The sequence below is a fragment of the Trachymyrmex cornetzi genome, unplaced genomic scaffold, assembly GCF_001594075.2.
Source record: "Trachymyrmex cornetzi isolate Tcor2-1 unplaced genomic scaffold, Tcor1.1 scaffold129, whole genome shotgun sequence".
Lineage (NCBI taxonomy): Eukaryota > Metazoa > Arthropoda > Insecta > Hymenoptera > Formicidae > Trachymyrmex > Trachymyrmex cornetzi.
The window spans coordinates 2,825,008-2,838,025 of NW_017295861.1; the positions used below are offsets into that span (position 1 = coordinate 2,825,008).

Genomic DNA, 13,018 nt, shown 5'->3' on the forward strand with positions numbered 1-13,018 from the left:
AATCATTTACTACGTTTACACAGCACGCTTTACGCCGAAGTTATAACATCGATATTATGAAACTGGCCAATCATAGCTGTTCCTCTGAAGAATGGAACGACTGTGATTGGCCAGTTTCATAGCATCGATGTTATAACTTCTGCGTAAAGCGTGCCGTGTAAACGTAGTAATTGAAGTTAATGGAGAAATTTTTCACTTTTCGCTTTTCATCCTAGGAAAAAAATTTCATGATTGTTAAGCCTTGTGTCCATGATGCTAGAAATCGGTCCGAGACCTCGGATGAAGAAAGAATTGACCAATCGCAATGGTCATGTGATCAAATTGTTCAAATGTAATTTGTTAATTTTTTCTCTGTCCGAGATCTCGGACCGATTTCTAGCATCGTGGATACAAGGCTATACCCTGGTTTATGGTGGAAATATATAAGGTGTAACAATACTCATAATAGGCGGTGGCAATACTGGAAATAGCCAATCAAATATGTCCGAATATGCACTTTCCTACCTATAATTGCGCAGGTTATACTGGAATAGCCAATCAAATATGTCCGAATATGCACTTTCTTACTGCGCATCTATTGCTTCACCTTATATATTTCCACCATGCCCTGGTTGTCGGCTCCTTTATTGTTGACGAAATTCCCCAAATTTAGGGGAAAATCCCCCAACTTGGCAACTCTGCATAGTAATAGCGTCTATTCAATTCGAAAATGCTCGAAAGATCGTAACGAACTTCTACACGAGTGTCATAATTTGGCACGATTTATTACAGAGTGAGGAATCGTTAAAATTACGACTTTCTTAACAGACATTAAAAATTAAACTGACTTATATAATGAAGCCCGCGTAAGTATTGTAAAATTAATATAATTCTGTATCCAAGTTCAATAAGTGTTGACTCTTGAATGTTTAAATATACACTTGCGATTTTTAAGAGACTAATGCCCAATTTCTTCATCTGTAGATAACTTTATCCAAGAGATATCTCTCAGAATACAATGGAGGTATTTCCTGGATAATGTTATTCGCAACTTATCTAGAAGTGAAGAAATTGGGCACAAGGTGAATCGAAAGTAAACATATCCTCCACACAAATGTTTCAGACGTTTAAAAACTTCAGCTCGTAAGCCAATCAGTCGGCCAAAGGGATCGAATATGATGTCTAAAGATCCCGTACAGGTTTATTGTCGTTTACGTCCAATGCAATCTTCAACGGATGTATCATGTATGACAGTTGAATCTGACAGGACTGTAGTGATTACGCCTCCAGGATCAGCAGCCAACTTTCGCACTAATAAGGAGATAAAAACGACATTCAGTCATGTATTTAAGTCTGATGTGACACAAAGAGAGATATTTGAAACTGTTGCTCTTCCTCTGGTTGAAAACCTTATTAATGGAAGAAATGGTCTCTTATTTACATATGGTGTAACAGGTAGTGGGAAAACATATACGATGACTGGAGAACCACAAGATGCTGGTATCATGCCTCGATGTTTGGATGTTATTTTTAATACTATTGCCAATTATCAAACAAAAAAGTTTGTCTTTAAACCGGATAAACTAAATGGTTTTGATATACAAAGTCAGACTGATGCTATGTTGGAAAGGCAGTTTCTATTGCAAAGAGCAAGATTCGATAAACAGTAAGTCTTTATTTGATAGAATTCTTATATAGATAGATGAGTCTCTATTTATGTAGCTAGATTACATATGCAGGTAATATTAAGTGCTATTTCATATGAAATAATATTCAATATAGCCATAGTGATGGAGATAGTAAACCAATGGTAGCTCACAAACGTAATGAATCTCAAAGTGTATCAGTCGAGGTAGATAATGCATACGCTGTATTTGTCACATATGTTGAAATATACAACAACAGTGTATATGACTTATTGGATGAAGATTATGTCAGAACCAAGTAAGTGTATATATGTATGTGTATATATATACATATATATATATATACATATATATATGTATATATACATATATATATATGTATATATACACATATTATAAGAGGAAATGTTTGCAGTTTTATTATGCGTGTAGAAAATCACATATTTATTTTATTATTTAATATAGGACATTGCAGAGTAAAATAGTAAGGGAAGATGGTAACAAAAATATGTATGTACACGCCGTTACGGAAATTGAAGTAAAAAGTGCAGAAGAAGCTTTTGAGCTATTTCAACGTGGACAATGGAAAAGACACGTTGAGTACACAGCATTGAATGCAGAGTCGAGTAGATCACATAGCGTTTTCACCATCAGACTCGTACAGGTACAACATCCTTTTGAACAACTTCTCTTTCTCCTCAATCTTGTCAGAGACTTAGTGACTTCTTCTGCATATATCCTCTGATATATAAGATATTAATGTAGATTAACTTTAACCTTGGTTTTTATCTTTTTCTAGTTCTAAAAATTAGAAAAGTATAAAGAGTAAGTTAAAACAAGATTAAAGTTAATCAACATTGAAAATGGACATTACAGTTTTTTATGTTAGATTTAAACGATCATATCAAAAGAGGTTGTCATAGCAAAGATACTTCTGATGGTTTGCTATTGCTTTCCGAGAGGCAATGACAAAATTTGATATGTATGTTCTGGGTGGATTTGAATCCGAATCTTTGGCACAGAGAGCAGCCATACAACTCTTTATGATCGCCACTTTCAAAACCTAGACCTAATGTGAGGAAATAGTAATGATAGAAATAACACAATTTCAACCTATCAGCAATCAGATACACATTTCTGAATATATATTTCTGATAGGTTCAAATTGTAATATTTCTATCGCTTTCGCTATTCTCATATTGTGTCTGAAGCTTCAGACTTCAGAAATATCTTAAAATACAATCACTTGCATTTTAATCGTTTATTAATTAATTGCACATAATTATTTTCCTACTTATTTTAGGCACCTTTGGATAGTGAAGGCGAACAGGTAATGCAGGCTAAACAAGTTGTGTGTGTAAGTCAATTATCTTTAGTAGATTTAGCGGGTAGCGAGCGAACGAATCGCACTAAAAATACCGGTCAACGTTTACGAGAAGCAGGTAAGACATTTCATTTGCTGCATTTATGTTTATGAAAGCTTTTGAACAACAAGTATTCAATTTTATAGGAAATATTAATAACTCTCTAATGACTCTGCGATCATGTTTGGAAATTTTGAGAGAGAATCAGAATCAGGGTACAAATAAAATAGTTCCTTATCGGGATTCTAAGCTTACACATTTATTCAAAAACTATTTTGATGGGGAAGGACAGGTCAGAATGATAGTCTGTGTAAATCCAAGAGCGGATGATTATGACGAAACTATTGTACGTGTGATAGTGAGATTTATTAAATATATATCTGAAAAGCAATACAAAATTGACATTAATTTTTTCAATGTTTAATATGTAGCAAGTAATGAAATTCGCGGAAATGACTCAAGAAGTACATATCACAAGGCCTACTACTGTAAAATTAGATCTCGGTTTCACTCCTGGCAGAAGGCAAGCGAATAAGGTAACAATTTTAGCTTATATAATATTTTCTAATTTTAGAATATGCACACTTAACGTGCGTGTTAATACAAATTTTATTATTCTCTTAGATATTCAAGGAAGCAAGAAGCAAATTGGAAAAAGAAGGCCGACCAGAAGCAGCTGATTTGAACATTGATCTAGGTTTAGTATACAGGTATTGCAACAGTTGACTGAACAGTTATAATTCAAATTCTTTTCCCCTCTCTTTTCGCTTATTTTTTTCATAAATTGCTGCATAATATAATCGAATGTTTAAATATTATTTTAGTTTGGGAGGATCATTTCCACAATTGGAAACCATTACTTCGGACAATGATCAAATGATACAATCTTTAATACAATACTTGGAACAGCGTATCAACAAGCGCAATATACTTCGCGCGGATTTACAAAAGAAACGTGAGATATATTCAGTTTTAGCAAAATTATTTTGCTGTTGGTCAAATAATGTACCGTAATAATAATGACTACAACAATAATAATAAGACATGCGTTTTATTTATAGAAGATGATTTTAGACGGACATTAATGGGTATAGAGCAAGAAAATGTAAATTTAAAAATTGAAACAGCTTCGTTGAAAGCTGCAAATATACAACAAAAAAGAAAGATATCTGCATTCGAAGGACATGTCTGCAAATCAGAAAAGCAAATAGATGATCTTTTGCGTAAATTAAACAGTGCTAATGAAAGGATTCAAATTTTGGAACAAGAGGTGGGCCAATACTCATTAGTACTGCGCGCGCGTATTCGTGTGTTTGCTTGCATACTACATTAATTTAAATAATACATAATATAATCGTGTGTGTGTATATATGTATGTACATTTTCATGTGTGCGTGTGTATGCAGCTGAAAAATCGGGACTTGGCATTAAATCAACGTTTGATAGATAAGCAAAGAATAAAGCAGAGATATAATACAAAGATGCAAGTCGAAACGGATAAGTTAAACAGAGAATTCGAAATGAGAGTGCGTCAACAGCATGAACATCTTCAGGTTAAATTTAACAAATGTTATATACTTATAAAGATAAGAGTAATTGCTCTGATTTTATATACATATAATATTTTCAACCTTTGACATTTTTTATATTAAAAATTGAATATTCTTATTATTTTTAGAATCAAGTGAAGAGAAAAGATGAACAATTACGACGAGTACATCAAATTGTAATCGACATCAATGATATTAATTCTGCAACAGCATCAAAAGACCAAGCTCCAGAATCGACAACGAGAGTAGTCAGTCCAATTAGAGATACCAGAGTATCACGAAAGGTTACCCATTATGCACAATTACTTTTTCTTCTTAAATGTCTTTATTAACTCGAAAATTTTTGTGTATAAAAGTTGGAGAAAAAAAAACAATTTTCTTATATGTAGGACGGAATACCCGTTTCGAACCCGAGATATAGACGATCGCAAAGTGCCGACACATGGATCGATCATAGACCTCAACCTCTTGTACCAGTCGGAACTATATTGCAACCATTGATGCAAAGAAGGCGAAGCGTAACGCAACTTACTTCACCAAAAGAGATTATGGAAGGCGCATCTAGATATTGTCTTGTCGCACAAGAGCATGATACGGACGGAGAACTTGAAACAAAATTATATAAGGTTTTGTAATTTGTATTTTATATATGTAAAAAATATATATATTTTTTATATGTATAGAAAATATTGATGTAATCTTAATGAATATATTTTACTTTTTTTTTTCTATCAAGCAGGGCGATATATTGCCAACAAGTGGTGGCGGAGCACAAGTAGTATTTAACGATATGGAGTGTTTGAAACAATCATCACCGAAAGCGAGGAAACGTACTGGACCTCAAGAGGAGGGAATGGACCAAGTAGATATTTCTACATTGACAGAAACGAAAAGACCAAGAGTATAATAATAAAACTTTCATAACTGAACATATTATAATTTATATCGAGAATGTAGGAGAAATGAAATATCCAAAACATGTGATATATTTGATGTATATATATATTTGTTTAATTCAAACCGCATTGTGGTTTAATCAAAGACTATAATCTTTATATCACAATTATTTTTATTATTTTTACAAGATCCGAGATAAACATCATTTGTATATCTAATATTCGTATGAGATAATTATTGTTGAAATATATAACAATACATGAATATCGTTATACATTGATATATACAGTTCGATAAAGATATAACAATGCTTAAGGGTAGATTCCTGAGATCATTTTGAAATGAAAATTCTAGTACCAAAATATTGAGGCTTTAATAAAGTTATCGAATCATACCGCCTAAAGTTCGCGCGTTCAGGTGTGATACAACGGAAAATCGAATCGTACCTAAGGGGTGGCACCCAGTTGGACACGAGCCACTCACAGCGCTTGAGACTACAAAGCTCCTAAGCACCAGTCGCTGTGATTGGTGGTGTCCAATCGAGCCGTGGTCAATCGGGATCACCCCGTATCTAAGCGTATGAACTAGGCGGTATTATTCCGCTAACTTTGGATGCCTTCCAACAAGAGGTGACACATGACACGATGTTACTTGGTGCATTATTACATTCTTGTTCGCCAATGTTAAACAAGGATGAGATGATCACTGTTTTACTGAGTTGCTTGTTGGAAGGGGTGGCACCCAGTTGGACACGAGCCACTCACAGCGCTTGAGACTACAAAGCTCCTAAGCACCGGTCGCTGTGATTGGTGGTGTCCAATCGAGACGTGGTCAATCGGGATCACCCCATTGGAAGGCACTTTTTAAATGCTTATGGCTGCAGCACAGACTCACGCACAATGCATAGTGTACAAGGGAATCAACCAATCAAAATATTTTTTATGGAGTGGGAGGAAAGGAAAGATTCTGATAAGTTGATTCACTTATGCACTATGCATTATGCGTTATGCAAAAGTCTGTGTTGTGACCTTAAGGGCCATTCCACACACTTGCATAGCCGCATAAACATATGCATAAAGAAAATCACCCAATCGTAGTTTACGTTTGTCTTTACGACTGAAATGTGATTGGATAATTTGCTTTATGCATATGGTTATGCGGCTCTGCAAGTTTGTGTGGAATGGCCCTTAAGGCCGCAGCACACACTCTTGCATAACGCATAATGCATAGTGCATAAAAGAATCAACCAATCAAAATTCTTCTTTTCCATGGAATGAGAGGAAAGGGAAGATTCTGATTAGTTGATTCGCTTATGCACTATGCGTTATGCGTTATGCAAAAGTTTGTGCTGTGGCCTTTATTCTGTGATTGGCGATACGCAAAACCGCTTAGGGCCATTCCACACAAACTTGCAGAGCCACATAACCATATGCATAAAGAAAATTATCTAATCACATTTCTGTCATAAAGCCAAGCGTAAACTACGATTGGATGATTTTCTTTATGCATATGTTTATGCGGCTATGCAAGTTTGTGTGGAATGGCCCGTACGCACGATTCGCTGCATGGGACATCACCCTGACGCTGAAAATGAGCGTTGAGCGTCAGCATGAAAAGGCACCTTTAGTCATGGCGTCCAATTGCGTCAGCTGAAAAGTAGTTTACGTGATTTATGTCGCGTGACGTTGTATGGAAGGCGAAGAGATTTGACGATGTTTCCAGCTTACGCACACTTATCAGCTTACGACAGGCACAAGAAACTCATAAATGACTACTTGACAATTTACGGGAAGTCTGTATCATCGTTCAAGCGAGACACGTATGTTGAATTTTTTGTTTTATAGTTGCGAGTGTGATAAAAATTTTGTTATTGTCAGGCAATGACAAGCTCTTTTTTTCGTCATTTGTACATTGGGAATCCTCATTTTTATTGCCTCCACTTTTTATAATTTTTTGCAGTTTATATTTTTTTGGTTTGCTCCAACAATACAATATATCAAAAATATTTCTAAAAATATTTAATCAACATTTAACTATCTTATTTTGTAATTATACTAAGGGCCAATTTCACCAACACCAGTTAAGCTTATCTATCAATTAGCTTCATCACCAGAATAGCTAACGGTAAGACTTAAAATCTGTCTTTCTTTTACTCTTGTTAATAATAGTAAAAAAAAGTGTTGTGTGGAGATAATAAATAAAACATTGAAATGTAAATATATTTGACTATTTTTTACAAATACACACTTTCGAAATTATATTAGAGATGATGAGTTTCCAGTTTAACAATTGGCAATACTTGAAGTTAATCAACGGATAAAGTAACTGGCGTTAGTGAAACTGGCCCTAATAATGTAAAAATATGATATGATTAGGTCTGTAAATGTGTACTCTTCCATCCTGAATTATAGCTTTTTCGAATTTTTATATTACACAATATATTTGCATTACTTTATTTAATTGATATATTAAATCATTTTTATTTGAACCTTTTTTGTTTAATTAAATATTGAGTATTGTTTAAATCCATATGTTATGACTTTTTTCTCATTAGTGTAATTAGTAGAATATACTGGCTAATACTAGCCAGTGGATGCAATTTGATTGAAAATTCTAAGAACTTTTATTATATTTATTTTGTTTTCTTGACATAGAAAATAGAGCACAATTAAAGAGAGCTGTTATATATTTAAGAATAGTATACAGCATTTCCTTGCAACGGATTTATTATTAATTAGTAGCACATAAAAGTTATAATTTGATAAACTTTGTAACAAGCAGCACTTGACGTTTCGAGGTCCCGAGACAAAAGTGATTACGATGTCATCAGAGAGAACCACAAATTTCTCTGGGATCAAGAAAAAGATGTCCCAGATACATGGGGTAGCAGATTAGCTAAGAAGTATTATGACAAATTGTTCAAGGAATATTGCATATGTGATCTTACCTATTATAAGTGTAATAAGGTATGAAACATTCTTATTTATATCTCTATATTGATTATTTAAATTCATTATAAAAATGTATTTTTTGATTAAGTTAATTAATATTATTAATTTATATGACATACATAGATTGCTTTGAGATGGAGAACCGAGAAAGAAGTAATAGTTGGCAAAGGACAATTCGAGTGTGGTAGTAAAACATGCAAAGAGAAGGAAGATTTGCGTTCTTGGGAGCTTAATTTTGGTTATGAAGAACATGGCGAGAAGAAGAATGCGCTAGTAAAATTAAGTATGTTAAAACCAACATAGTTGTATTCTACACATATAATTGTTTCATACAAAATAATTTTTTTATGTGTAGGACTTTGCCCAGAATGTTCTGTAAAACTTAATTATCGATCACAAAAGCGAGAGGTGAAAAGGAAGAAATCTTTGAAGCGTTTGGACACAAATTCCGAAAGTAGCAATGATGTACCTACTATTTCCAATAATCCAGAATCAAATAATAAAGCAGAGACAGATTCCAGCTTAGCTGAGATACAAAGCAGTGAGAATACTGATACGAATGAATCAAATATCTGGAAAGAAAAACCAGCTGAAGACGTAGAAAAGACAAGAGAAAAAGAATTTGAGGAATATTTGGCAGATTTATTTATGTGAACGCTATTAATGTTTTAATCATAATTTATTTTTGTTTAATATTTTGTAAATAGATATTGGAAAAGATAGTGTCATTTCTTTAGTTTGTTTAATTTCTTATTTAAGGAGGTCCTAAAGATGATAGAAGTATCAACTTTATAAATTAGGAAGTTTTCCGAATTGACTGTATAGATCGTAAAATCTTTTTATACAAATACGCATAAAAAAGATACAAGACGATCGATTTAACGAAAAAATCGAAAAAAAAGTTAAATTACAGGTACTGAATGTAATTAAAAAAATTGTTTCCGTTTTTTCTTGTTAAATTGACCGATTAATCTTTTTTATGCATACTTTAATTGTTTAAAAAGATTTTACAATCTGTACAGCCGATTCAGAAAACTTTAGCTTGTAATGTTGGTAATTCTATCGTTTTAGGATTCTCTGAATTACTCATAAGGATATTAGTATACTACTATACATGTACAGTATCAATAATATAATTTTTATAATAAAATATTTCACATGGGAAAAGATATTTTTTAATGAGATATGCAAAATTATTCATGCCTTTAAAAGAAATTTGCAAGAAATAAAAGAGAAATTTATTTATCATGGTTTAATCAAAATAAAATGTAATTTTTTAATAAACTTTAAATAATATGATATTGGGAAATGTTTAATTCGTGCAAAAAATGCGTAAGACTTCTAAGAATAAATGTAAAATTGCATGAAATTTTATGTATTGGAAGTACACGTGTTGCGTTTAGACTTAACTTACTTTTTACCTGTGCCACCGACGAGATACTATTAAAGACCCTCGGCTCTAGGTAAATTTTCGTGACTATCAAGCCGATATAATTATAAATTTAAAAAATTTATGATTAGAAAATTTATGATATATTAAGGGATGCTGGATCCTCTAAAAAAATATATTCCAATAAAATATAAAAAATAAACCTTAATATTATAACCTTAATACCTTAATACTTTAATTATCTTAATATTATAAAAAATATTATTCCGATGATATTAAATTCGTGATTTTATATTATATAAAAGCTGTATAAGTAAGTATGCACTTTTAATGATATAATATCTTATAGAATTATCGAAAAATTCCAATTTTTTCTCTACAGTTATCATCTCTATTGATAGTCAAACTTGGATGATATTATTAAAATCACAATTTTAAATAAAAATCGAGTATTATTAATAAGTTTTAAACATATATATGTACATGTCTACAAAACTAATAAATTATGATATCAGTACCGTATTACTAGTTTATTACTCTTAGGCCTGATTGCACCAACATTACTTTAATTTTAAGCATGGCTTAAAACTCTCCCTTTCTGTCTCTCTATCGATTTTAAAAAAAAGAAAGAGAGATTTTTAAACTTTGTTTAAAGCCAAAAAATAACGTTGATGCAATCGGGGCTTAATCACTTAAATTTTAACAGGTACGCGAATTTCCATAAACGCAGAGAGTCTTTAATAGGATCTCGTCGGTGCCTGTGCTGAAGAAGAAAAAAAGGATAAATAAAATTGCAGTTTAGGATTGTATTGTTTAGAGTTTTTATTTCTTAATTATATTCTTCTGACACAGTATCAATTTTTGAAAATTTATTTACTTTTTATTGCAGGTAATTAAATAAATAATTAGACGATGATAAGTTATCGATACAATCACTCCCATTTTTAATAACCGTGATAAACTATACCTTTTTTAATTATCAACAAAAATGTAATTGTTAAAATTTGACAAAATATCAGAATAAGTATATAATTGGATAAAAGATGACGTCAATCAAAATTTCCGGAACTATGATTCTAAAATCCCTCGAATTTAATGGATTCGAAATACAAAAAATAAAAAAAACTTAAATATTTATTTATTCATTATTGTTTAAATATTTATGAATTATTATCAAAATATAGAGGTAATATAAGTTACAATTCTTCGAGAATTGTCATTGCAAAAATTCTGATTTTATATTTATTTTCCTTTTTTAGTCTACATTATGAGCAATTATATTATGAACTAGGAAGGGGCAGGACAAATTAACAAATCTAGATATACATAAATACGCTAAAAATGAGTAAAATTTTAGTATTAAGGCATTCCTGACGCTTAGTACAGATACATAAATTATGATAATAGGTACATTCAATACTACAATCGCTCACTGAGCACTTAGTATGCTTTTGCACCTGTTTGGTCTATATTTTTCGATCTATTGGAATATGCTAATTAGATGCAAGAGCTCATTGAGCGCTCAGTGAGCGGTTGTAGTACTGAATGCATCCAATATATGTTACTGTTAATGTACAGTAACAAATTATTTTTCTGCGAAGAAGTATAATTAAATTCTATAAGCTGTATGAATATAGAGACTATATATTGCTGTTTACAAAAAACTTTTCAGAATACCCAGATATAGCTAAGTCTGTAGAAAGCAGATTTTTTAAATGCTGCTACACACACTATGGGTGCGTTCCACATAATGTCCGCAAAACTCATATATATATCATTTCTTTGTTTGACATTCGATTACAACGAGGATAAAATGATGCTCGCGAGCGTTGTGGACGTTAAGTGGAATGCACCCTATGCCAACAAAATAACAACAGAATTAGATGTATATACATAATACTGTTGACAGATTGCTAGAAAAAACGTAACAGAATCTGTAAGCGTCAGATAATGTCGGCAGGATCTGCTCAGTTTCTGCCAACAATTTGCCTTCACATTATATCGACAGGCGATGTTAACAGAACACAAACCTAATGCGGACGCAGTTGATGGCAGACTGCCGTCATTTTTTGCTCGAACCTGCTGACAGTCTGCTAGAATCTAGAAGACTGTAGACATTTTGTTATCTGGGATATCTTTTAAATCTTAAAGTATTTACAGTCTGTCAAGTAAGAGCGTGATCGAGTTAATTTATTAAAAAATGTATGAAGGCCCAGTGTTCCACAACTCACGGTTGACTCTTAACCGAGGTTCAACTTATTCATTGTTCAATTCTAGAATTGGAAAGAGACGAGAAACGAATTGAACCTCGGTTAAGAGTTAACCGTGAGTTGTGGAACTAAATAAAATTTTTAAATACATATATATATTCATTTTACTCGATCAAAGCAAAGATGCAATTACTTTAATAATGCATCTAGTCATCATTGGCGTCAATAATTCCCTGGTATCTTCGAGGCATGCTTTCGACTAAATTGACGGCGTATTCTAACGGTAAGGCTTTCCAAATCTGACAAATCTCGTGAGATAGCTGCTTCAAAGTGGAAGTGCGTTTTTCATGAAGCTTGTGCTTAATGTACCATGTCCACACATTTTCGATTGGATTTGCATCGAGCGACTGTGATGACCAATCTAGTGTAACCATGTCTGATTGCTCCTTCCACTCGGTTACAGAGCTTGTTGCGGTGTTTGGGATCATTGTCCTCCTGTAGAATTCAGTCTTAATTTTTGTCAATGAACGTTTGGCAGACGGTAGCAAAGCCTTTTTGTAGATTCCGAGCATTTTCTCGGCATTCAGGGTGTCAGTAAACAGATACAAAGTGCCGAACCCTTGTTTTGAGCAGCCCCCAAGGCCCAAAGATGCATTTTTATTCCATGTTTAATGGTTCGCTCGACAATTTTGTTAATGGAAGTTGACCAAGTTTGCGTGAGGGTATAACGTGCCCATATAGAACATTCGTCAGTGAAAATTACGTTGCTAAAATCTCGATCGATGTTCTCATGCACTCAAGCAAGTCACTTTGTCATGTTTTTCAGTCAACAGAGGTTTCTTCACTGTGTTGCGCCATTTTACGTCATGAGCATGGATGAGATGGGTTCAGATAGTTTCGTATATCTAAACCTTTTTGTTTTAATTTTGCCTGTTCTTGACACAGTGTTAAGCCAGGATTCCGCAAAAACAGATTTACTATTTTTTTATCGTCTTTTTTGTCCACTTTGCCTATCAAGCCACGTCCTGGAA

General features: G+C 32.9%; 2 protein-coding genes across 2 annotated transcripts; both read left to right on the plus strand.

Annotated features, from left to right (window-relative positions):
- Window positions 1–740: 740 nt before the first annotated feature.
- On the plus strand, window positions 741–5,493 carry LOC108770620 (kinesin-like protein KIF23). The gene is made up of 14 exons (XM_018522302.1): window positions 741–845; window positions 1,103–1,645; window positions 1,762–1,923; window positions 2,091–2,289; window positions 2,929–3,067; window positions 3,136–3,335; window positions 3,421–3,525; window positions 3,614–3,699; window positions 3,814–3,944; window positions 4,051–4,259; window positions 4,396–4,542; window positions 4,668–4,823; window positions 4,929–5,165; window positions 5,279–5,493. The coding sequence occupies exons 1-14, from the start codon at window positions 835–837 to the stop codon at window positions 5,444–5,446; spliced, it is 2,493 nt and encodes an 830-aa protein (XP_018377804.1). The 5' UTR covers window positions 741–834; the 3' UTR covers window positions 5,447–5,493.
- Window positions 5,494–7,066: 1,573 nt separating this feature from the next.
- On the plus strand, window positions 7,067–9,161 carry LOC108770621 (protein FRA10AC1). Its single transcript, XM_018522303.1, has 4 exons — window positions 7,067–7,255; window positions 8,234–8,402; window positions 8,511–8,670; window positions 8,743–9,161. Exons 1-4 carry the CDS (start codon window positions 7,149–7,151, stop codon window positions 9,039–9,041), a joined length of 735 nt encoding a protein of 244 aa, XP_018377805.1. The 5' UTR covers window positions 7,067–7,148; the 3' UTR covers window positions 9,042–9,161.
- The last annotated feature ends 3,857 nt before the right edge of the window (window positions 9,162–13,018 follow it).

Coding starts and splice junctions, on each gene's coding strand:
- LOC108770620 (XM_018522302.1), top strand. Junction 1,924..2,090: donor GAAGATTATGTCAGAACCAA/GTAAGTGTATAT, acceptor TATTTAATATAG/GACATTGCAGAGTAAAATAG. Junction 4,824..4,928: donor ATACCAGAGTATCACGAAAG/GTTACCCATTAT, acceptor TCTTATATGTAG/GACGGAATACCCGTTTCGAA.
- LOC108770621 (XM_018522303.1), top strand. CDS start 7,149: ATGTTTCCAGCTTACGCACACTTATCAGCTTACGACAGGCACAAGAAA. Junction 7,256..8,233: donor TCATCGTTCAAGCGAGACAC/GTATGTTGAATT, acceptor TGACGTTTCGAG/GTCCCGAGACAAAAGTGATT. Junction 8,671..8,742: donor GAATGCGCTAGTAAAATTAA/GTATGTTAAAAC, acceptor TTTTATGTGTAG/GACTTTGCCCAGAATGTTCT.